Source organism: Apaloderma vittatum, unplaced genomic scaffold (assembly GCF_000703405.1).
Source record: "Apaloderma vittatum isolate BGI_N311 unplaced genomic scaffold, ASM70340v1 scaffold9882, whole genome shotgun sequence".
Classification (NCBI taxonomy): domain Eukaryota; kingdom Metazoa; phylum Chordata; class Aves; order Trogoniformes; family Trogonidae; genus Apaloderma; species Apaloderma vittatum.
In genome coordinates, this window is record NW_009704150.1 from 64,060 (window position 1) to 89,919 (window position 25,860).

Sequence of the window (25,860 nt, forward strand, 5' to 3'; positions counted from 1 at the left end):
CTGAGCAGCAAGTTGCTTGAAGAATGGCTTTTAAAGTTTAAACCTGCCTCATACCCAGATGTTCTTTTTGGGCTCTGATCATTCATGGCTGTTAAAGACCCTGACAGGCAATTTCCTGATATATCAAATTCCAGCTCAACTGTTCTTATTCTGTCTCTCCAAATTCCCTTTGGAATTTCAGCCTGGCACTTCTTTTCTCCCTGCTCTCGATTCTGTTGTGGAGGTGTGCTGCCCTGTTAAACTACTGCCACACTGAACTGAAGGCAGCAGCATTTCTGCAATGTCCAGTGAGGAATGCCTGCATGGGAAAGGAATTCATTTGACAAGGAAAGGATGAGACAGGATGCCTGTCCTAGTAAAGCTGTGGATGTGCTGCCCACCTTTACAGGTGATGCACCATTTTGAGAAAAGGTTGGTCGAGTGTGATTGCTCCTACCTGTTCTCACAGGATGGTGACTTCCATGCTGAAGTACAGACAGTACATGGGCTAAAGCCCTAGTGTTCACAGCATTTGCCATTTTGCAAGTGCAGGGGCTCTGGCTTTTTATGACTGCTAGTACTACAGGGTGCAGCATAGGCATGGGTGAGGCGAAGGAGCAAGCAGATTCGCTCCTTTGGTGCTTACACCTCAGGCAGCCCCCGTGGCAGCTCTTTGCCTTCGTCTGTAGCTGGCTCCCCACGCACTGGCAAACTGACTGCATAGCCAGGAATAGACACACCAATGGCCACATTGTCTCTTGTCTCCCTGTGGACTCAAGGGTAACTTTTTCCAGTGCAGAAGGTGAACGGGTTCCTGCTTTGTTAGGGAGGTGAGCCCAGACAGGCTGGCGCCAGCAAGGAGCAGTCTCTTCTGAGGCCGTGAATGTGCTGCTGCTTCTGTGTCCACTTTGCTGTCACTTGTGTTGCTTTGCCCTTCTTGTTGCAGTGTGAATCAGGCCTGTCTTGCATAATGTAACTGAATATGGCCGGGGTAATGCTATCGCCTGTCTTTGTCCATGTGCTTATCTCCTAACCAAGCATTAATGCTCTCCAGAGGTTCCAGCTCTTTGCCACAACTCACAAACAGCAGGAGGACGCTTCGCTTCTGTTTACTACTTGTTAAGCTCACTGAAAAATTTCCATCAACACTAGTGACACTCAGAGAGCTGTTTGCATTGAGGTCATCAGCCATCCACCTGATTGTGATTAGATACATCTGGGGAGGTGCCCAGCAAACTCCAGGGCTCCCAGTGTTACTGGTCACTGGTGCTGAGGCTGCTGCATCTCTGAATGGAGTTCACAGAAGTATCGCTTGTCTATTTGACAAGCTACAAACCAGGCCTCTCTACAGTGACCTTCCAAGTTGCCATGGTACATGTGTCTGCACAGCAGTATCCGTAATGTTAACACTTCCTAGGAACAGAAAGAAGACTGATGAATGTACAGATTATGTGCTGCTATGAGTGTCACTGTAGCAGAGGTATTTTTTCACATACCTTGCAATAGCAGTGTGTGATGACAGTGCATTTACTTTACAGGGTTTTGTGGCAAGGATTTGCTAGCATATAAAACCCACAGGATAGTAAATGTACCTTGAGCTGTTCCCTGAACTCAAGTTATTCAGAATCATCATGAAAGTTATGCTGTTTTTTTCTCCTTATCCCATGATGTAGTTGCTGAAGTGCTTCTTGTGCTAGTTGCAGCAGGAGAGCACAAGGTGTCCAAAAGAAGCCATCGACTTCAGCTGGCTTCTCACAGTGGTTTATTGCATCTCTTAAATGAGACCATTTGTAGTTTTCTCAGCTCCCTCAAAACCAGCCCTGTTTTACACTGAGAACTTACTGTCTGGACATTATCACCTTAATTTTCTGCCCTTCCCATCTCTTATGACCAGCAATCCTGACTTATTTCCTAAATTGCTGGGGAGTGATTTTTCCCCAATCTGAGATCTTGCTGCTAGCAACCTTGCTCACGGTCTCTTTACCAGTTCTCTGTTAAAGTCCATTTCCCAGTGGAGTAATCATTTGCTTCAGTTCTGTCTCCCACACGTGGGTCATTTTGAAAATACCCCAATCAATTTATCCCAGGTTACCAGTGTGTCAGACTGAGTGGCTTCCTTTCTGGAAAGTTTTGCTGGAAAGAGGACATGGAATCTATAAAATCCTTGGCCAAAGTCGGTTAATGTCAGATGACTAAATTTGAGCTTTATTTCGTTTTGAGTGTGCCCAGCACTTCCAAACCATCAAAGAATTAAATTCCTTGTTTAGCATATAGAGGTGCTTTAAACGCGGACTTTTGAGTCTAATGTCAGCTATGCTTTTCTGAAATGTGTTCATCTCCGAGAATGTCTTGTCCCATTGTTAAAGCTTTGTCTGTATCTGTCTCTTTAGAATGACTCCTGGGGGAAGCAGTATTCCTATGCGCTCTTCAAGGCAATGAGCCACATGCTCTGCATTGGGTATGGGCAGCAGGCGCCTGTGGGCATGTCAGATGTGTGGCTCACTATGCTGAGCATGATTGTCGGTGCCACCTGCTATGCCATGTTCATCGGCCATGCCACAGCCCTAATCCAGTCTCTGGACTCCTCACGGCGTCAGTACCAGGAGAAGGTAAGGAATGGGGCCTTGCAACCCTTATGTGACCTGGGGTGGTTTATGCAACGTCTAGAGGAAGACAGGGCTGTTGGTGACCCATGTGAGAGGCCAGAGGCGCGATATCTTTGTTGCTGTGGCAGTTTATTGTTAATTGATACCCATCCATTCCCTCAAAGAGACCTTCGGGAAGAAATAGATGGAAGTTTGGATGAGTGATAGTAGGGCAAGTGGGCGATTCTTGTTGTCTCTTACTGTCTCTGTAGATCAGCATTATCAATGTCATTGGTATCTAAAATTGTAAGTCACTTTTTCCTTTCTGAGATCATGTTTCAAATCCCAAGTGGATGTTCCAGAATGTGCAGCTTTTGTTTGGCAAGTACTTTCTTTAAAAGTATCCAGATTATTCATTTCAGTGTTCATGAGTAAAAGTTTGTAACAAACCCCAAAGCACAGATCAAAACTCAGGAGCTCCAGGTAGCTATTGAGTTAACTGCACAGTTGTTGAATTGCATAATGTAGGGCACAGACAGAAATGTCACAACCGATCAGGTTGCCCATGCAGCGGCAGTAACTGGTGGTGGTGGGTGGGTTTAAGGCGATGCTGTCGATTTGCGAGACGGTAACAGGCAAGCAGAGGCAGTCACTGTGATTCGACGATGAGGGGTAACTCATGGTACTGCAGCAATTCCTTTCCTCTTTCCACCCTCAGTGTAGCGCTATCTCTACAATGACATATTGTTATCTAAAGCAAAGGAGCTGCTGCTGCAATGGTACTTTCCCCTCTAGGGCATAGACAGGCAAAACTTCTGCCTTCTGCTTCTTGTTGGACCAGCAGGCCTTCACCTCCACAAAACAAGAGAATTAATTCAAGGGTGACTGTACAAGTAAGAGCTAAGTTGCTTTCAGGCATCAACAGAAGCACCTGCCCTCAGTTAGTAGGGCTGAGGCTGCCATAGACGAGGAGATATTATGGTCAGGGCTTTATTGATACATTTGATCTGAAGATTTAAGAAAAAGAAGAATTACTTGCTAGCACTATTCTGATCCTGTCAGGCACAGTTAGATTAGGTGAAAGGGTAGCTATTATTCAGGCGGGTAAGCTGTAGCTGGCATGCACTGGCTAAGTGAATTTTAAGTTCAGGGAGGAAATGGGAGAACGGATTTGTTAGATGGCCTAGGAAGAGGTTTGAGACATGGGGATTAAAACACAGGGCCACAGAAAGAAAGCAGGGCAGAGTAAAAGCAAAAAAGAAAAAGATGAGAGGCTGAGTCATGCTTTGAGGGTAGAAAAGATCTCAAACTACAGCTAGAGCTTAAACAGAGAAAAAGCCCAGGAGAAGAAGCGTGGAGGACTGAGTTGCAACTGGAACACTAGTCCATGTATAGAGTTTTACTGCTGTGTTACAGATTGACTGGACTAATGCAAATTGAGAGTAAGGCATGCTGAAGAGAAGGACACTGCAGCACTAGGAATGCAAGCTGATCAAATCTGTGCCTGCAGAGCATTTATTCAAATGTGTTTGGAGTACCATAGAAGTCAAGGACTGATTTGCAAATCCAAGCACCTGGTCAGCGTAGCCACAGCCAAGTTTACACCTGCAGGACCGGGCTCTGTGACTTTTTTCTCAAGCCTGCTCTGAAGACAAAGGCAGAACTTAACCCTGGAAGGTGGATTTCTGTCAGTGCTCAAGGAAACCAATCAGCTGTAAGCCAGCAGGGACTGGTGCAGGGGTAGCAGAAGAAGGGTGTAATGTTAAAACCTTATTAGAATGTGGAGACGTGAATGAGAGGGTTAACAGATCCAGGACAAAAGCTTTGTGACAAAAGCAGTGGGTAGGGGATTTGACAAAGGGTATGTTTCATGTGTAGTGGTTATGGCAGGTTCATTTCCCAAGGTATTCTCCTAGGATTAACACCTCAGGGATTGAGTACATTCGTTTTCCCCCTGCAAATGGGACAGACAGTGACCTAAAACCAAATATGTATTTACTTTCTGCATTCCTTAGCACTTGAATAGCCGTGATTAAAATGAGGCTGCTTCATGATTTGCAGTTCTGCAACTCAATTTAGTTCAGTCCTCATGGGACAATGTGTCTGTTGAAGCATATTATAAGCAAAGAATCTCAACAAGTTTGGAGGTCATTTGGTAGAGGCAAACAGCGGTTGGAGACCTCGTCTGAGTACCCCTTTGTGCCGCAAACAGGGCTCTGCCTCTCACCTCGGGAGAGACTGAGGTTACAGAGGCTTCGGCAGCTCTTCTGGGAGTAGTCAAAGAAAGGGAAGACAGTGGAGAGGGAAAGGAGTAGCAGAAGTAACAGTAACAGGGCAGAAGGTTATAGCTAGTAGCTGTCCTCACAGACTTTGCTTCGTGTGACCTTCAGGACAAGATTCAGGAATGAGTTTGTGGTGAACATTCGAATTGTCTAGATATCTGCCAAACCGACTTGTTCTTCCCTTGTACAAACAGGGCTTTGGAGAAGAGGCATAAAAGGCAAGATGTGCTGTTGCCTTCAGTAGCAGGCTTGTCTCTCTCTCGGTTGGATTCATTGAACATTTGGACATTCAATTGCTGTCCTGTCTAAATCTCTCCTGTAGCATCTGACTTCATGCTATGCTGGTCTCTGCAAGGCAGGGAAACTGTTGGTTGATGGGGTAGTAGGAAGCGTGGAGAATTTGAAGTGGAAAGTTGGATCCTCCAAGTCAGCGTAGTGCCGAGGTTTCTGAGTCCAGGTGGAGAGTCCCATGTGGCACAGAGCGCTCACACCAGCTCAGGCACTGGGAGTGGCACATCCATCCTGTAAATCTGGCTCTGTGCCTCCCTTAAAAAGCTCTGAATCAGAATAGCTCTTTAGGTTTGGCACTGTGAAGTGGCTGTTGTATTTCCAGTCCCAGAGGCAAAGTTAGAAGGGGCCCGTGTGTCCCATCTTGTATTACAGAGTGTGCTGTGTCCTGAATTACTTGCTCATGGTCACAGAGAGAGTCAGTGGCAGAATCAGCAGCTGACTCTTACCTCTTGACCTCAGTCTGGTATCTAACTCCAAAATAACTTTGCATCCAAGATTGGTGTCTTATTTCCTACAAGTCCATCCTGAAGGGTTCTGATTGAAAATTTTCCCAAAGCCATGTTGTGCAGTAATATTTTACGAAGAAATTGATCTGACAGCTTTGATCAAAGAGGGGAAGCCTCATGTCCCCATTCTCACTCAGTGCTCCCTGCCACTCTTTCTGACTGTGCTATGTCACTCTTGTGCACCTTCTTTCATACTTCTCAGACCTTTACTGAATGGATTTATTTATTCCAGGTTGTTTACTGCCAGATTAGTAGATTGAGTTAGCTTAATGTAGAGTCCAGTGAGTACCAGAGCTGGTGCAGGGCGCTGGTGGAGGACATCCACAAACAAGAACAGAGGCACAAGGGCCTTTTCTGCAATTTGTGGATCGACTCAAGCCGTAATATGTAAGTTCATCACTGACTGTGAAATTACCACATGACCTGCAGTAACTGTGGCTGACGAGAAAGGAAGAGCATTTCTGCTCAGGAGATAAATCAACTAGACCAATATGCAAGTTATTTTCACGCTTTTTGCAGGTTTCTCTATTAATTTCTTTCTCTAATCCTAAAGCTCAGCTGGATTAATATTTATGTCAAGTCACCACACACACACACACACACACACGCTCATCCTCCCCAGCAGACTCTGTAACCTTGAGGCTTTTTGGAGCCGTGATTATGCTGCTTACTGCAGCCAGGCTCCTTGGAACAAAGCAGAGAGAGATTCGAGGCTTCACTCTCCCATCCCAGCAGGGTGCAAGCAGTGATGGGCATCCTGCGGAGAGGCTCAACTCTCCTGTGTTATCTTCTCAGGTACATATGGAAGAATCCCTGGTGAGAGGTAGGAATTGCTGCTGTCAGCATCGCAGAACCCAGTAAAGCTGTAATCTCTCCTTTCACAGCCTCGTCTCTCCTCAAGACCTGTCTGCTCCACTGGCATTCTCTGAAGCTCTCTGCTCTCCACACTCATTCCCCTGCTTCTCCTTCTTCCTCAACAGTCTCCTATGCCTCTTGTTCTTAAAATATGTATTGAAACTGAGTAGACAGTTGCACATAGTTGTCATTATTCTGAAGAAGCACCTGCTGCAGCACTACATCTAACACTACAGAGAGAATCACTTTATAGATGTTACCGAAGCACTAACGACATCACCTCTGAATTCCTGAGAGAGTCTTGCTTAACCACTGGCACAGTCCTTCTTGCCACAGTTTTAGCCCATGGTCTGGCTGTCTAAGCAAACAAGCATCTTACTGCCCAACTGTCAGCATTTCAGCCCTTCTGTCATCGGCCTGAATTCAACAGAGTAACTGGGGAAAATGTGGTAATTGTAAAGGCTGAAGCATGATTTCAACTGCAACAGGCCATCTCTGTTGGAGGACAATGCAGATGTTACACCAGTGTTCATTAGAGGGGAGTCAAGACACTGCCATTGTGCCTGCCTGCTACAATGAGAGAGAGCTGGGAATCTGTCTTCTGGGTTTAGTTAATCCTTGCTTTTTCTTGGAGACCAATAATAGAGAGTGTTATAAGGCAATAGGTTTAAGGAGTGATTTGGCTTTTCTTATGGTGTGTAATTAAACTGTGGAACTCACAGCTACGGAGTGCTGTGGAAGTCCAAAGTTTGATTAGCCTCAGAATATTTAGACAAATTCACATCAGGAAAATCTTTCAAGTGTTGTTGAACGTTAAAATGCAGATACAAGCCCTGACAGTGGGTATCCCTAATCTGCTATTGCCAGAAGAGTGAGGAGCTGGATTGCTGTTTGCCTCTTTTCTCCTCTTCATCAAAGCACCTGAAGCTGTCAGGGACACACCACCAGGTGACAGGAGCCCTCAGCCTGACCCTTCCTGGCTGCTCCTTTGTTTTCAGGCCATTTTACTGTGCAATTCAGTGTTCTGAACTGCCTCCCTGTGAAGGTGTGCAGGGAATTCGGTGCTGAGGTCCTGGATACAGTATAATTACATTAGCTTGGCAACATGCCCTTGCTGATTAGCCCCCCCTCCACCTCTCCTTTTAGCAGAGCTAATTAACCCGAGCACAACACTGCACCGAAGCTGTATTAATTCTTGTGGCTTCAGGGTTGGCTTAGCCAGTGCTACCTGGGGAACGACACAGCACAGTTACATGAAGATAACTCATGTCTGCTGCTCTGTTTGAATAGAGTTGGGCAAAGACTGCCATTGTTCCCACACCTACTCTGTCACAGAGCTGTCAGTTGGGAAATTTTATATTCATTACTGGTCTGGACAGGATTGGAAGTGACATTCTCAAGGTGATTGGTCACCAGTGTCTGTAGGTTTGCAGGTGGTATTCCCCGATTCCCAGAGTTCAAACAGGTTGCGTAGAAGTCCCGTCCTGAGCTGACATCTCAGCTCTGGATGTGAGGACAATTGCAAAGCTCCCTTACTCTTCTGGTAATGTGTATGAAGGAGAGGGTAGGGAGTGTGCAGCACTCCAGAAATTAAAGGTGTCTGGAAAATCTAATCAAATGCAAAATACAGTTTCATTTCCTAGTTGGAAAGACTTTGGAGGGCCTTGCTTTATCCTACTCTGCCTGCATTAGTTGTGTATTACCTCAGCCTGTTAAGAGATGGCCTGAGAACTATTATGTCCCATGTTACTGTCAATCAAAGCCTTTGGGGTTGATAACAAGGCTTATAAATGGCGCGTTTTATTGACTGTGTTTAGCAGCAAGGGCCTCTGATGTGCACTGAGCTTGATGTCTCAGCACTGCCTCTAGATACTTTTTTTTTCTGTGATCAGGACTGGGTTTTCTGGCTGGTTTGCAGTCCAGAGCAGCAAGTGAAAGGAGCAGGGTTAGATGCAGCTCAAGTTAACAGCAGGATCCAACTTCCCCCCTCGACATATTAAAGAATAGCTGGAAGAGCAAAGGATCCCCCATCCCCACCTTCTCTGCAGTCCCCCATATATAGGATAGCACGTCCAAAGAAGCTGCAAGCAAATTGCGACTTGATGTAAGTTGGCTGTCCTTTGAGTGGGGATTTGGACCAGACGCCCCTCAGAGGTCCCTTCCAGCTTACATCATTCTTTGACTCTGTGATTCAAAGTCTCTAACTGCTTCCAGGCAGTGAGCGGTCCAGATTCAGTGAGAACGGCTGGCTCAGGACTGTGTGTCTAGAGCTGCAAGGCAGCTGTTCTTTTTACAGATACCACAACCATCTCAATTTTAGAAGAATATTTGTAAGAAATAGGTAATGAAGTGGTATAAATAATGGTTCATTCAGTTCAGCTCAACTGAAAAATCAGAAATTTGTGTCAATTGTTTTAAGGGTATTTAATCCTTTTCATGTAAGGATCCTAGGTTGGTTATAAAATGAAAATATTTTCTGAATGAAAGCCTAATGGTTTCTTTTCAAAACATGTTGCAGTGCAAATTACCTTCCCATTATGGCCTTAACTGACCTGGAGTCTAGGAGTTTTCATTCTTGCAGAATAATATTTGATTGGTGAACTTACTATTCCTTGCAACTGTTTACCCATGAGCCACTAAGAGAAGCCCCGTTTTGAAGCTGTGAAACACATTTCCTAGATCTCTGTGCCGTGGTGGTCAGTCAGCACCTAAAGCAGACATCTCACTGCCCAGCTGTATGAGAGTGTCTGTCCTGCAGGTGGGACATGCAGTTCCCTCTCCACGCTCACAGGAAAGGGAAGGAAGGAGTTGGCAACGTTGCAGTGTCTTTGTCGTACATCTTCACAGAAGGACAAAGGAAGCTGCTACCAAGATTACCTTCTGTCAGCAGGTTTGCTTTCGGGATTCATCCCGGTTTGCTGTATCAGAGATACTGTGATTATAGCTAGGATTTTGACATCTTATTTCTGGATGTGGAAGCCAGAAAAATAGTTCTGTCCTTTGAGTGGCAGGGACAGCCTGGTCTGAGCAGTGTGTCTGTGCATGCCCAAGCACTGCGTGTGTTGTCATGGAAAGGGAAGTGCTCTTGCCTCAGCAGTTCTTCGTATCCCAGTGTGGGATTTCAAACTTCATTATCAGTTTTGAAATTAATTTTGGCACTTGAACCTCAAATAAATAAATAAATACATCATAATGCGAAGTGCTAAGCTTCCCTGCTGAGCCATCTCTCCTGGAAGAAGACTGCTCCCAGCAATACTGATTTCAAATTGCACAGGCTCACTGTTGCCTTTTCCGCATCTCCAGCTTTGTCTGGTGGCAGGTTTTGCCTCATCTCATTCTGCTTTTCTGATTAAAATAATTTTGATCTTTTTGTCCCCATCACACCTAGAGATATGTGGATCCAGTGACACGACCTGACATCTCCAGAGTATCCTGTGATACGAGTTTTGCAGTAATTAATGAATAATAAAAAGACTCATTGACCAGGTCCAAAAGTTCCTTGTGCTGGACTACTGACTTATGCTAGGATATGACCTCTCAAACCCAGTAAGTTACTCCCTTTGGATGCCTTTTCAAGGCTGGAGCTAGTCATGGCAAACAAGCTGTTTCTGTAGCCACAATGTACCGGTTTGTACAGAATACATCCTTCGTTGCACCACTTCCTGCGAGGCATGGGGTTGGACCTTAAGGGTGAGCATCTGTAAGAGCAGACAAAGGGGGTATTGCCCACAACATTTAATGCAAAGGGTTTTGTCCTCATGTTCTTGGATTTGCTCTCCTAGGACCCCTGACGTCATCTCTTGCAGCAAAGCCAGGCCAGGTCCTCCACATGTGTGACGGCGAACTCTGCCAATGGCACCATCGCCCTTGGTGGATTTCCCGGGCTTGTGCTGTGGCCACTGCAGCAGCCGACGGGAGGTGTTCTTGGATTTGCTCTCGTAGGACCCCTGACGTCAGCAGACATTTCCATCTCTTGCAGCAAAGCCAGGCCAGGTCCTCCACATGTGTGACGGCGAACTCTGCCAATGGCACCATCGCCCTTGGTGGATTTCCCGGGCTTGTGCTGTGGCCACTGCAGCAGCCGACGGGAGGAAGTAAAGGACTATTTCATCAGGCCCATAATTGTCCATCTTCAGTCTGTTGGCATCTCACAGCCCAGAAATGAGATTGTCTGAAGCATAATCCTTGCCTGAATAGGTACTGATTAACAGCCAGGGAGAGGCAGCTGATCTTTACAGCCATCCTCAGTGTAATGAATGATGTATGGAAGGTGGAAAAAAGGCCTGCTAGCGTCTGTGGTCTTTGTAACACAGCAAGAGATAAAGAGCCTGATTCTAGGTAGGATAACTTCTGAGGGTACCACTGTGGCAAGGGTAAAAGTGTTCCATGTTTTTCAGCATGTAACATGCAACACTTAGGAGTCACCTTCCTGTAGCAAATTGAGCTAGTGCCGTAGTAGAAAAACTAACCCAGGCTTTGGAAGAACTCAGAGCCTGGACATTACATAAAGCTTTTTGCAGAATGGAGGCAGCTATCAAAGAGCTCCCAAAGCTGAAGAGCAGATAGATGTGGGATTAAATTTAGCTCATTAATCAGAAAGCAAAAGTAGCACTGATAATGTTTGGTGCTGTGCAAGATGTGGTCTGAGTTGTTCCAGTTGAATTGGTATTGAAATACCCACCGATTCCTATACAATCCGCTACAATTTGCCTGTACCCCACTCTGATGCCCCCCTCTCTACCACTCCTCTTGTGAGGGCACCCCAGCTATCTTTCCGCTTACTACTTCACTTAGAATTTCCTTTGGTTCCCTCTGAAGGAACCCAGCTCCTGCTTCAGCCTCATCTGGAAGCACATCCTCTTGCTTCCTGTGGGCTGGAGAGTATGGAAAGGATACTATATGCCTGAACATGGCTCCTCTCCGTCACTTGCCTGTTGCTTTGGAGAAGACAGACCTCTGCACATGTGCTTTTATTAATGTCTGTATTCTTGCTGGAAAACAGCAGGACAGTGCTCATGAGCACGAGTACACGTGCAGAGCCAACTGCGTTTGTACGTGTTGGCAGACACTCTGGGTAAATGGTGATAGCCCACACCACTTACAGTTCTCAGCAAAATTTCAGGAAGAAGGAAGAGCAAAACTGTGTAAGTGAGGACTGACACTAACTGTGCTACAAGCACAGAGCTCTGTAAAGGGAAACCAACAAAGATCGCACTGTCAGTGTCAACATGAGTTTATTCTGTTACAAAAGTTCACTTTTCTTTCCTTAAACCACTCACTCCCAGAGAAATTTGACTCAATGAGAATGGGTGTCTTGGTCATTTTGATTAAGATGTAGATCTGGTCATAGAACAAATCCTGAGGATGGGAATATGAATGTCTTAAAAGACAAAAAAAAAAAGAAGTCAGCATTTATTTGGTTTTGAATGTTGGGGAGCAGCACTGTTTTAGTCCTAATCATAGGTCAGAGAAAACAAAAAAAAGATGCAACTCTGTGCCATCAAGACACTTCATCTGTTGAATCTCATGATTTGATCTTTACCCCTATGAAGCAGTAACCGACTTGAGAGAGCCACAGCACTGTACACTATGGCTGCTTATGTGTATCTTAATCCAATCTCACTGGATATATAGTACCAGCATTCAAAATACTGTCTGAGCATTGTAATTTTTCACTTAATTGAAAAAGCATTGCTCTGCTTGATTCGTTTTCTTACACAACTGCATCTCTTTTGTCTTCCTCCAGTTGTGGAGGCTGTGGCCAAGATTATACTCTGTCCTGCAGTGATTTCAGCCTATTTCTGGAAGGATGCAAGCAGTACAACAGCTCAGTATAGGAAATGTGTTTTTATCTTTGGATAGAGGGAGGCAGACATCCTGCATTACAGCAGGTTCTGTTTGTGTCCCCGTCAGTAGGTATTCTCTAAATTAACTGAGAGACAAAAATGAAAGTTGGCATTTCTGTGAAGCTCTGCAGAGTGATGTGTATGGACCAAGAGAGGATTCAAAGAGGTGTCAGTGCTGGGATGGGGATGGGAGCAGCTCTTCACAGATGCGGGGTCTTATTTTTATGTTCAGAAGTAGGGTAAAGGAAATGGCCAAGCCTTTTCAGACAGTGAGTTTTTTCTGCCAGACAGAGGAGGATCATAATGGAAATTGAGGGCATGGAAGGAGTTAAAAATATTTAGTTCCGTTTGGACTGTGAGTGATCTGAGCTTTGGTAGAAGGGGAGGGGAGTGGTGAGACAACTAAGGAAAGTGGCCAGTTATAGAAGGAAAAATACTCAGCTAAATGGTTTCCTTTTGATATAGTAATGCCTCCTTCAAGGGCTTATTTGAGGAAAAACAGACTTAAGAAAATGAGTCAGGATTTAAATGGACGCGATTGTCTTCAGAGAGATTTCAGTAATTCCTAAATGAGTCTTTTTAGTTGAACTCAGAGAGGCCACTAATCTCTACGCGTTCCTCTGAGCACGGGTCAGGCTGAGGACGTGGAGACAAGTGGGAAGACTGAACAGGCAAGTACAAGGGAGAAAGGAGGCGAGAAGGAGCTGCCCGGTTAGACCTGGCCACATGTGAAAGGCACTCACAGTGGTGCCAGCTCCAGGGGGCGTGAACTGGCTTTCGAGAGTGACACATCTGCATGGTACGGGGGCCCCAGTTAAAAAAGGAAGAGCTACCAATTCAGGATTATCAGGGAAAGTCTTTAATCCCTGTGCACTCTGCTGTTGATGTTCACCACGTGATTACACTTACCCCTTTGCTTTGTCCCGTCACTGAGAGTTGCTGGTGACCTCAGGAATAATCTTCCTTAAAGCTCAGAAGTGACACGTACATCCCACCATGGTTTGAAAGGCCCTCCCTCATGCAGTGTTTTACTGGCCTTTTGGTTAGTCGCTATTGATGCCTGACACTGCGGCCTGGCTGAGCAGCTTCAAGGAAGGGGGAAAACTCCCCCATAAGTCCAAGTTACCAGCTGTAAAGAGAAGGGGGCTGATGCGTTCTTTTCTGAGCACATCTGCAGACTCCGCCTCTGCACAAGGGAGAGTTATGAGCCCACAAAACTCTCCAGCTGGCGTGGATGAGACCACTAGCAAAGACAGGAGAGCCAAGATGTGTACCTCTTGTTAATTATAACAGAGAAATATGGTTTCTTATTTTGCAGTTTTCTTTTATAACCATGTTTCTAATTTCTAATCACAAGTAGCACCTTTTCTTCTGGTGAAGTAAATTTTTACTCTGAGCCTTATCTAGGGACAGTGACTGTAGGAGAATCTGACAAGACTTTGCAGAGCAGCAATTTCTTGCTCTTTGTTACAAAGCAATAAATCCTTGTGCAGCAGTGAATAAGCAAAGAGTCTGAGTCGCCTCATCCAACCTGCGCTTGTGAAACCAAGAAGCACAGGTCAGTTGAAGATTGATAGCGAGTACTTATGGCGCAGAGAAGAGAGGTAGTGGGCGAGTAGCTGGCAGCAGGTGATGAGAGGCATCTTGTGATGCTGGTCAATGGTCCAATTCAAGGCATTGGGCTAAAGCTGAGAGTATAAGGTGGTATTTTTGGCAAATAATTGAATCAACAAAAATGCAGCATTAAACCAAGCAGAACTGTTTGTGGATTTAGGATAAATTTAATAAAGCTGAGCCAGCAAAAGCTAGTGCCTAATGATTTCCCTTTTCATAATGAGTGTCCTGCATATCCTGTGTCCAATTTGCCAGGTCCCATGGGTGTCTCAAATGCTGCAATGCATCTCCAGTGGCAGCAGACACCTATGTTTAAGCATCTGACCCAAACCCTTAAACTTTCTGCATTTAAGAGCACAACCTGCAAAATTCTTGACAGATTCAGCCTCGTGAGTTGTCCAGATGCAAGACGTTGCTTTCTGCTCCCTTTCTCTCCCTCGTTCATGGGCTGCAGACTGTCCGGCACCCAGTGTTAATGCCGCCTGACACAGCATCCTGCCAGTCTCTACAGAATTTCAGCAATTCAAATAATAAAGTGCAGCATTCATTGCCAATTCTCTGCCTGGCTCCCTCTGGGGAGGTGGTGACTCGCTTGACTTTGATCATGCTGTAGTGATCATGAATATTTACAGCCAGCTCCTCTGCTGCTAGCCACAGACAAAAAGCTCTGGAAATGCCAGGAAACCCCGAGTGTCCCCTTGGCCACCTTGGCTTCTTTGAGTAATTCCTTCTCCTCTCTGGTGCAGATCAAGTTGTTAGCATGCGAGGCAGTGCCAGCACAGACTGTGCTGAGAGCAGAGTGACACTGATGTGTTCAGGGAGGGTCTGTAATGAGCAGAAGTTTGGTGATTAGGCTCTTCAGCACAAGCTGCAGTAAAGGGACATTCAGGGACAGATTTATCAGGCAGAAGAGGGGAAAGAGGGCCAGTGAAGAGGGAGCTTGGACTTTTTGTCAGCATTATTTCGCATCGTGCACGATCAGGATCACAGTTCTGTGCTGCATACCAGTGGGAGGGGGCATGGCCATTGCAATGAACACGCCTTGTCCCTGCAGCACCTTCAAGGCAAGTGAAGCCATTTACAGTCCTGTGCCCTTGAGGAAGTGTCATTTGTTCATAGAAAGCACCGTTTGTACCTGAATACTGCTCTGGCATCAGTCAGTGCGTGCCCTTGTATTCCCCTCTAAGTGACATGATGGAAATGCAAATCATTAAGTAGAAATATGGACAGGTTAGAGGGCACAAGTGCATGGGGCAGTAGAGGCCCAGCAAAAAGTGAAGAAAATTGGCACCTGTGCAGCCCTTACTGGGAAGGCAAAGATGCCATCATAGCAGGGCAGACAAAAACACAGAGGGGAGGAAGAATAGGCCACAGGTACTGCAGCTTCAGCTGAATAATTCAGATTTCTTTCTGTGGGTGTCCTTCAGTTTGTTGGTGACGACGAACAGCAAAGGCAGAACTGTGTTCTGCTGTTGTGTACGGCACTGGGCACAGTGGGTTCCTGTACTTGGCTAAAGCCTCGAGGTGCTGCACATCACTAACTGGTCTGGAGCCAAGCTTCCAGGTCATACACCCTGAGCACCATCCTGCTGCGTGCCATGGCAAAACCTTCTGCTGTGGGCACGTTGTGCTTCCCTTGTCCTCACTGTGCGCGGATTTTGGACAGTGTTCGCTCTGCAGTATTTGCTGAGAGGAGATTCCCAGCGGAGCGCTTCTTTACTCCTCTCTGCTCCCAGCTTTTGTGGTGTGTGTAGGGGAAAACAGGAACTTGGACTGCTCCGCACCTGGGGAATGAGGCATTGTCTCCACAGTGCAACTGGCTGAGGATAAGTTTAAAGGTTAAAATGCGGAGCAGCTGTTTGAGGAATATAACGAAGATGTCTGTGAACTCCTCGTGTGTTCAGACAGTTGCTCTTTCCTGCACCAGATTTGTCTGCCTGAGGCTGGCTTGGCATTAAGGAAGCAGGTCTGGGTTTGGTCTAGCATGAGCAGGCATCATTTGTTGCATGTCCTGGTAACTCCTCTTCTTCTCTCCCCCACGCAGTACAAACAAGTGGAACAGTATATGTCCTTCCATAAGCTCCCCGCAGACATGCGGCAGCGCATCCATGATTACTATGAGCACCGCTACCAGGGGAAGATGTTTGATGAGGAGAGCATCCTGGGGGAGCTGAGTGAGCCCCTTCGAGAGGTAAGGAGGAGTCAGTGCATGTTCCTGTCATCTTTGATAGCTGTGGAGTTCCTGGTGTACAGTGTCCTGTCCCAGTGCTTTGCAGAGGACACTATCAGGTGATGGGACACCCTATTAATGTTAGTTGGTTGTTATGTCTGACATAAAGGCGGACAGGGGGGCTACATTATGTCCCAATAATGTACCTTCATAGGAGAGAGAAGAGCTGAGGATCTTCTAGCCATATTTTAAAACTAATTCTCCCAAAGTCTCAGAGGGCAACCCTGGAAAGAACCTTGGTGAGGAGGAGACAGATGCTTCCCCAGCCCTCTTTCTTCCTGCTCCAGGTGCTCCTTCACTGCTTGGCTGGGGAGCGTTGTGCTGAGGTGATTTACTCACTATCACTTTCAGCCACTTTCTGAGTCTGAGCTGACATGGCACAGAACAGCTCTTGTGCAGTGGGAAGTGCTGTCATACCCTCCGAGTGACACCAAGCCACAGGGGCAGGCACAGTCCCTGCCTGCTCTGTGACAGCTGAACAGCTGAGTTGGATTTTCTTCATCTGAAGCTGACGACCCAGCCTGTGACCCAGTGACTGGTGGGCGCCTCTCCCTCCCCTCTCTTGACACTGTCCCCATCTGCCCAGGATAATTCTTTCTCTGAGCTCCTTGGCACATTTGTGCTGTTTAATACCTCATGGACAAGCAAGGGCAACAGAGAGTGTAAGGCTGCCAAGGTGAGTTACAACATTTTCCCAGAGAGGAACCCTGGGCGTTTTCATACAGCATTTAACCAGTGCTATTCACCTCTCTCACAGTATAAGATTTCCTGCAGAAAGTGGGGTATCATGTGTATTTTGGAGGTCAGGAGGGCGTTGTCCTTCCTCAGAGAGAGAGCGTATGAGTGAAAACAGTGAAGCATGGTGCCAAGCTGTCAGCTGCAGCTCGCGCTGCTACGTGCTCTGAGCATCCAGAGCCTGTTCCAGCCTGCACTGGGGAAGCCAGACTAAGGGAACAGCTTTTTTTTTCCCCCCACTTTGTAATGTACAGGTCAAGTGGGGGATGAATCTTCGTAGGTTATTAGATGCTGACTAAAGATATGTCTGTGTCTTTTCTGCTCCTTGTCCCATGTTTTCTCGCCCCCTCCCTCCCTTTTGCATCTTATTGTGGTCAGGAAATCATAAACTTCAACTGCCGGAAGCTGGTTGCCTCCATGCCCCTCTTTGCCAACGCAGATCCCAACTTTGTGACATCCATGTTGACCAAGTTGCGGTTCGAGGTGTTTCAGCCAGGGGATTACATCATCCGGGAAGGCACCATTGGCAAGAAGATGTACTTCATCCAGCATGGGGTGGTGAGCGTCCTCACCAAAGGCAACAAGGAGACCAAGCTGGCAGATGGCTCCTACTTTGGAGGTGCGTGTTAGCCAGTCACACGTACGCAGCAGTACCCACTGCTGTTGCTCATACAGTCCTTGACTTGTCCTGGATGCACAGGGATGGCAGCGTGTGGAGCTGATGCCCCAGGCACCTCCTTCTCCACCCTCCGTCGCTGTTCATCTCACCTGTCTTGCAGCTTCCCATATGGTAAATTGTGCAGTGAGAGGTAACTAGGACTCATGGGCAGTGCAGGAGTCTAGATAATAAATAATAACAAAGTGGAAAAGGGAAACTTCATTCTTGCAGATTCATTTCTTTTTGCCTCAAGCAAAACTGACAGATCTGTGAAGCTGAGAACCTGAAGGCAAAAAATGGAGCATTCTCAATTCTCGAAGCGCATCTACAGTGTTGCCTAACCCTACTGTCTGGCATCTGTCATATGAGGTACTGTATAAAAAAGAAGGAAAAAAATTAGTCCATCATCCCTTCAGCCTGTGGCTCAGCAAAATGTCATAACGGTCAGCAGGTGGGCGTAATGTATCAGCAGCAGAGCTGCTGAAACTAGTGTGAGGACAGGGAAGGCTATAAGAGGAGATTTAGGATATTGCTTTTGGGAGTAACACCGAGACTCCCCTCCTGTCAGAGCCCTGTAGAGTCCTCACTGACAGTCCAAGGTAGACAGTTCTCTGGTAGGTGAAGGCTTCAGTGCAGGCACTGAATGCACCGCAATTAATCGTCTACTCAGAGGGGACAGAATGAAACCTGCCTTTCTTTCCCTTCTAGAAGGCCTTTTCTCTATTAAAAAATCCCTGTCATTCATTTTCTACACTCTTCTTAGACTTTTAGTTCCTCTGAAACAGCCTGTCTGCACCTCTGTGGAGTACAAGGATTTCACATGCCTCTAGCAAGTTGGTACAGTTCAATGAAATTTGGAGTTACAGGGTTGGAGTCAGGATCCCCTCACTCCTGACAGATTTGATGAACAAAAAATGCCCATGACATTCAACGTGGTTTAAATAGCAGGCCCACATCTCCTCACACACATGGCAAGGCCTCGTAAGCATCATTTCCTTAGGAAAGCAGCCTAATAACGCACTTATAACCTTGTAGTGCTGCTATACCATGCTTTGGGGGAGACCCAGAATGGATCCCGAGAGCGCTGCTGGTGGGCTGACACCCAGCGTGCAGCGCGGAGGAGAGTGCTGTCAGTCTTTAGGTCACTCATCTGTCTTCAAGTGTCTGTCCTGGCTGCCCATACTCTGTGTGTAATCAGTGGAGAAGCGGGACTCAGCTCTCCGCGGAGTGCTCAAGGAGCATTGGTGCCCAAGTCAGGCATTTATTATAGAATCAAGGGCTTTCTATTCTGTAACCAGCTGAGCATCCTCCTAAGAGTAAATGACTGCAGTGTAAATACACCAAGGTGTTAGTAGGTGGCACCAACTTGGCTCTCCCTGACTATCTTGAAGATTTTGAAAAGACAAATGTTCCATGTATGGGGATCAAAATTAGTGCCAGGCATCAAAGCCACAGGACAGCACAGAGCCTTTACTACAAATCTAGAGAGAGAATTAGCTTTAATGAGAGCACGGCTTGACCTTCTGCTCCCAGTGCCCACAAGGAGCTGGAGAATGACAGCTTCTCCAGTCTGAATGCACAAATGGTATCTTTGATAATCCACCATAACGAAACTTGTCTGACTAATTAGATCAGCAGAATCCCTGAAGTGCGATTGTGTGGAGCAGCTGCCACAACTGAGCCCCCTGGTATTTTAAAATGTTACTGTGTATGCACAATATTACCATTGTTCATGTTTTCAGTGGGAGAGCAGGTAGAGTCTGGCTAGAGAGGCGACTGGATGGCAGGCAGGACGGCCTATGAGTGGCAGTATCAGGTCTTGTATTGCAGTGGCAATGGTGTCTGTCCCCATGTTCTCAAGCTGAGTCTTTCATTCCAGAAATTTGTCTGCTGACCCGTGGCCGACGCACAGCCAGCGTGCGAGCTGATACCTACTGCCGGCTCTACTCCCTCTCAGTGGACAACTTCAACGAGGTGCTGGAAGAGTATCCCATGATGCGGCGAGCTTTTGAAACCGTGGCTCTTGACAGGCTGGACAGAATTGGTAAGTAGAAGGCACGAAGGTCTCCTTCCTGTAACCTGCTGCATCTCCAGGCTTGGTCTTGAATTCCTTTGCTGGAATGGTGAACTGAACGGGACCATAGGCTGTCTATCCTTGCTAGAAGGAGTGCCATTCATAAGCAGTTAAATTCACATCCTGCTCTCTCTTTCTGTCTCACACCTCTACATTTCTGCCAGCTCCTGCCTCCATACCTTCCCAAGAAGTCTTTTTGAAGAATCGAGATCTGCAACCTAAGGCCATCAGGGCTGTGCTGGTGAACTCACTCGATTCTGAATTTTAGCTCCAAATGCATAAATACACCATTGATAAAAACCTAACCTCCCAAAGTAAACACAATTAACCAAAGAGTATTGGTGGTTTTTGTATACCTCGTAGTGACCCATCCCAGTATGCTCTCCTCTCCTGTGGGAGACATAACCTGTGCTGCAAACATCCTTACCTAACTAGAGAAGACCAGGATGAGATTTCTTGGTGGCAACCAGAGATGTTTAGCACAGAGAGATTAAGCAGCTTACGCAAGGTCATGCAAGAAGTCTTTGTAGAGCTGAGGACCAAGCATTTCAGAGTCCCAGCCTAACTTCTTTAGCGTCTTATTATACATCTCTTAAAACTGCATGCATTTTCATTGCTTTTCAGAACGAAAAAGGTCAGTGCGGGTCTGAGTACAATGCAGAAGGCGAGGCAGATAATGGGGTGAGGGGGGGTAGGGAATAAGCTGGCATCTCAGCAAGGGGTGAAGTGTCTCTGGGGCTTTTCATGCCAGGAACATTTTATTCTGTGCATCTCATTACCTGCTGCAAATCAGAAAGTGTGACCCCCTGAAGAAAAGGTTATGAGCTAAATATGTAGAGTTTGGTAAAGCGCACGCTAATGAGGCCCTAGTGTAAGTGGCGACAGTCCCATCACTTGGGTTATTTAAATTAGACTGTACAAACTGCTAAGAAAATGTAATGTCAGGCACAACCAAAGATGGGCCAGCTTGGCTTTATCTCCAGTTCTTCAGCTTTCGGTAGTCAGCGCTGCTCAGCTTCCAAGCCTGATGTTCTCTGTGACTGTCTATACAGGTGGGCAGGGGGTTCTGTGCTTATGTTTTGCTCTGTGTGCTGTATACATGGCTAAAATTCATGGAAAATTCTCAACTGGCATAAAAGAACCTCACATGCTTCTTACCCCAGGAGAAACTCCCTTTCAGAGACAGCTGCAAAATGTCAACATAAGGTCAGAAGGTGACGCAGAGCAACTGGAATAACAGACCCTTTGGTGCAGAGCTCTGGTATTGTCCTCCCCTCCTTTTGCTATTCTGCTGACCTGAGACAACACCAGTCCCTGTGCTGTATTAAAAGGCAGAAACCTTCTGAGTTGTATGTTGAAAATCGTAGAGCTCCCCTTGTTTCCCTGGCAATCAAACTTGAGAGCTGCCTGTTCTCTCCACTTCACATCCTCCACTATTGCAAAATAGCGTCTTCATAGCACTTTCCAACTCCGTTGTGCCCAACACTCTCTGGCTGGAATTTCTCAAGAGAGCCTAAGGGAGTTATCCAAAATTGGTAGATACCATGGAAATCCTTGTATTTTTAAATAAGGCATTTCTTCATTTTCCCATGAAACATGGACCATCCAGAAAGAGCAGTGCAGTAGCTGTGTAACAGCATGTGGCTTTTTAGGGCAGTAAAGATTACTGCATTCTACTGAGTCTGTCTCTGGAAATAGAGGGATTCTCCTGGAGGACTGAATTTAAGGAACAGCAACAGTTCATAAAAGCCAGGTATGAACAGAAGCAGGACCCTGTTATTGGATCCTGTTACATTCAGCTCAGGATGTGTACACCAAGTGGAAGTGAATGGGACCTCTTTCAAAATCAGTGGTGTATTTGCTGCGTTCTACCCAGGTGACAACATGCCCTTGAGAAGCCCATGTCTCATTGAGTACGTTAAATGATTCAGAGCACTCTGTCACTGTTCTGGTACCAGGATAAAACCCATCCAGACGCACCCTGTGCAGTGAGAAATCAAGAGAGCAGGCAGAAAAATCTCAGTCCATCCAGTCATGGCAGAGAGATGTTTAGAGAAATAACTGCTAATTGGGGGGTTTGGAAAGCATGGTCCAAGCTTGTCTAGGTAGCAGGGAGACAGGCTGAGAACATAAGACCTCCTCTCTTGAAGCAACAGGACCAGTCGTGGTTGACTGGAGGTGCGATGAGGCATATACCCTCTGGAGAGCAAATGCAGTTCGAAAGCCTGTGGCTAGGCAGGGCGCAGAGAGGGGGACAGATGTACCCTGATCCATGTGCCCCCATCACTTCCTGCTGCTCGATGGGTAGGGCAGCAGCATGAAGGGCGCAGCCCAGGAGGGAGCTGTCAGCTGCATTGGTCGATTGGCAAAGAGCGTGTTGCTGTATCTTTCTAACCTCTGTTGTTAATGGTGGTTGATAGTGGCATCCTGCCTGCGCCACGCCTGGCTGGGGAGGAAATTTCCCAGGTGTTTCGCACTAGTGAAGCTCTTTAAAGACTGAAAGGGATTAGTTTCCAGGAATCAGCTAAGTCTGGCATTCTACAAAGGTTTGTGTCCCAGCTTAACTCTGCTCTCTGAGTAAGCTGATGCCCTAAAGAACTCCTCATCCTGCAGAATATTACAGGCCTAACTCTCCACAGGCTCAGGGCTTGAAGATTGAGACTCAAGGAAATGAGTTAACAATCATTTTATCACTGATTAAATCTTCCTCTTTTTCTTGACCAAGCTGTAAAATTCTTTGTAGTGTATGTGTGTTGAAATGATTTCTTCATTTCTCCAGTGAGTAACTCTTTGTCTGACAAGCATTTATGAATCGTCCCAGTTTGTGATGCATCAGTTACGTAAGTCGCATCATCATGTTCCTGACTGGCTTTGAAACTGGCTTTTGGTGACCGTTGAAGCTTAAAATTAGATTTTCACAAGTGTTTGCACTTGTAAAACACAACCGCTCAAATGTTCATTGAAAGTAAACACAATACAGGTTGTGAATATTGTCGAATCAAAATCCACTGATGCATTCAAAAAATGTTGGGGGACAATTGTTCTCCATTGTTCGTTGTGCTGTAATAAACACCATGAGAGTCTGTCATAAGGTTGCTTACCATCTCTATCAAGGTCACTGGTGAGAGCTAAAAAAGCATACTTAAAGCCTGAGGAAGTAATTTTTTCATTTTTATCAGCAGTTTTTCACCACATAGAGTGAAATGCATACATTTTGAATGCCAGTTGCCTACGTTTTGATACAAGGATCTCAGTTAACACAGGATGAAAAGTGCCTTGCATTCGTCCAGGGATCACAGATGCTAAAAAAAAAAAGAAAAGCTAAGACAACACAGTATTAGCCTCTAAATATAATTATATAATATTATTGCAGCACGAGAGTGTTCAAGATATTATAGCAGCAGAAGTTTTAAAAGCTTTGTCCTATAAAAATGCCACAAAAATAGCTGTTCCCAAACTTTTTGACTGGGCACCCTATTTGTCAGCTCCTGATCACGCTTTGGCAATTGAAATCCTGTTGGGTTTTCAACCCTGCTTGTCTAGGTCATGACTAATACTCTGGGATCTGCTGCCTCAGAGGAAGGGCTGGCCTGTGAATGAGAACCTCCGGGATCTGTGCCAAGCTCTGCCACAGATTCCCTGTTTGTCCTTGTCTTGCCTTAGCTCTCTGCCTCAGTTCCTCATCTCTTCTACAGGGAAAATAATGCTGCCAAAGGTAGAGCTTGATCTTTGAATCTTTCATAGCTGCCTACCCCTTGTGGCAGGTGCCATGCAAGATCACAGGAATAAATGAAGCAGACTGAAACGTGTATAAATAAAATATACAGAGTAAACAAATTTTGCTCTAGACCCCTTATTGTAGTTCCAGATTTGTTCACTGTACGCAGGTGTGTAACTCCCAAAGAACTGCACATGTGAGATGAGCAAGCAGATTCGACCTTAAGACTGTGTGTGTATATATATACACATATATGCTCCTTATTTGAGACTGCTGATACTGGCACAGGTGATATAAAAAGAAAAGTTCCTGTGGCCAAAGCATAAAGTGCTAGAGTGTGTGTGCTCTGGGAGGAAGATTTGTTTCAAAATCACATTGAACTCTGCTCAGCCCTTTAAGGAGGTGGATTCTTGCTATCCAAGTACTGAGCACGGGAGGGTATCAGTGGCTGACAAGAGGTAACACAGGTCCCCCTGTGTCGTGTCCTCTTTTGTCATTTGAATAACCCACAAACAAAACTGTTCGTGAGGATTCAAAGTTCAAATACCACTAGGTTTATTCCTCTGACTTGAAATCCTCTCCTGTTATTTCAAACACTACAACGTGGAGATCTGAATCTGACTTTTGCAGTCGGCAGAGAGAAAGAGGCATTTAGAGTATGATTTGTCTTCTCCTAAGGTGTCTGTCTAAAATGGTGAAACCCACACTGGAAATGCTATCTAGCACAGATTTGTAGGGTAGGAGTTTGGACTTAAGCAGGAATTGAATATATGAATTTATTTTTATGTGGAAGTGAAGGCCCAGTCTCAGGGTATTTTCTGTTGAGCCTAACAACAGATATCTTCACCTTGCCAGGCGTGAGTGAATGCAAATTGACTTCAGTTTAATTAAGGTGAATTGGCAACCCTGTTCACCTGAATATGAAGTGCCATTTCTCATGCAACCCTAGAAGGAAAATAAAACCTAAGACACCCCAACAGAAGGGAATGAAACGCCTGTTCAAGTAACTTTTTACTATTCCAACACCTTTAAAAATAATTTTCAACGCCCCTACATGGAGTAGGACTTGCTTACCAACCACACCTCTAGACTCAGGGGACTTTTCCTGCCTTGAAGGCAGTCCAGTAGCTCTCTGGAACCAGACCACACTGCCAAGCATACAACTGACAGAAAAATGGTGCCAGAATGTCCAGAGTCTTCCAGAATCTGTCCGTGTCACAGCTGTCAGCTCCAGCAGGGCACTGAGAATTAAGTGCAGGAGCTCTGGCTCCAGACACTTCTGCCACTTGAGGAGAAGGCAGATCTTTGGCTTCGGTATCCAGTCATAAGTAACAGCCAGGACACCGTGCTTCGGGCAGCGCAGAGCATCAGAGGCACTCCAGAATTACACAATTCTTACACCCACCCATGGATATTCACAAACAGTTTGCTGTAGATAGCTCTATATATTCAATTTTTTTTTTTCCTTCAGAGCTCTGCATGATGGACAGAAATGTGAAGAGTGGGAGGGAAGCACTTAATTTAATTGAAGTTTTATTTAACTGTCATGAGGTTCATCAGATAACATTATTCACCATGTATCATTTGACCTACAGCAGTTTGGCCTAATTGTCTTTGGTCTGTTAAAAGAGATGCTGCCTAATTTGGAAGATATCTATTCAGTTTACGGAAGAGGAGAAACAAACAGTGGCAGGCCTGAGCTGTACAGAGAGGGAAGACCTCCACTTGGCAAGATAGAGTTTTCCATTTTAAATTTCTGACCTTGCTATTGTTTGTTGAGATGATCATAAGGAAACAGATTTAGCTAACCTCCCCAGTACAATGGGCTCTACACTAATAAAATTTATTTCCCTTTCAGTATATTTGCTTTTCCTGCAGTAAAACCCCTGCGTAAAGGTATAACTCCACATAGGCTTGCAGAGGACAGAGCCTCGGAGAAATGAGGTATTTTTCTACTTAAATTGTTCTGCCAGAGTTCAAAGGATACAGCTTCAGCAAGGGAGAAATGAAACTGTGATGTGCAGGTGGGTGCTGCCTTGTGTCATGGATAAGAGCACAGAAATGGCAACGCTACTGCAGAGCAGTTCATGGAGAACTGCACGTCCAGTTTGTAATGTGTTTACACAGCCAGGCTCTCAGGGAAGGTATCTGAATTAGTTTCTAGAGCAGATTCAAGTGCACTGAACTCCTCTGTGGATGCTCTTAGAGTTGATCCAGCTGGCTTTGCTTTACTTTCAAGAGCTACTTCAATTCTGAGCAGAAACCTTTTCATGACAGTTTGTACAGTTCAGTGTGGGTTAACTTCCATTTTAGAGAAAGTCAGGCTTGAACAGGAAAAGAGCACGCAGGTACCGGGAGTTAAGAATTATTCTGAAACCTCTGTTCCAGCTAACTTCCATGTATATGTGGCCTCTTAAGGCAGTGCCAAGAGCTGGTGCAGCAAGACCTTCGAAGCAGTGTAGTCCCCGTGCAGCCGAGAAATGCCGG

The 25,860-nt window shown here is 45.9% G+C and overlaps 1 protein-coding gene across 1 annotated transcript in view; it reads left to right on the forward strand.

Annotated features, from left to right (window-relative positions):
- Nucleotides 1–25,860, forward strand: part of LOC104270530 (potassium/sodium hyperpolarization-activated cyclic nucleotide-gated channel 4-like) — a gene marked incomplete at its 5' end in the record, with an annotated part of 96,918 nt that overhangs the window by 64,054 nt on the left and 7,004 nt on the right. The window contains 4 exons of the mRNA XM_009864923.1: nucleotides 2,370–2,588; nucleotides 16,003–16,149; nucleotides 17,302–17,542; nucleotides 19,461–19,625. Coding sequence (XP_009863225.1) covers nucleotides 2,370–2,588; nucleotides 16,003–16,149; nucleotides 17,302–17,542; nucleotides 19,461–19,625 — 772 coding nt within the window. The remainder of the gene's footprint in view (nucleotides 1–2,369; nucleotides 2,589–16,002; nucleotides 16,150–17,301; nucleotides 17,543–19,460; nucleotides 19,626–25,860) is intronic.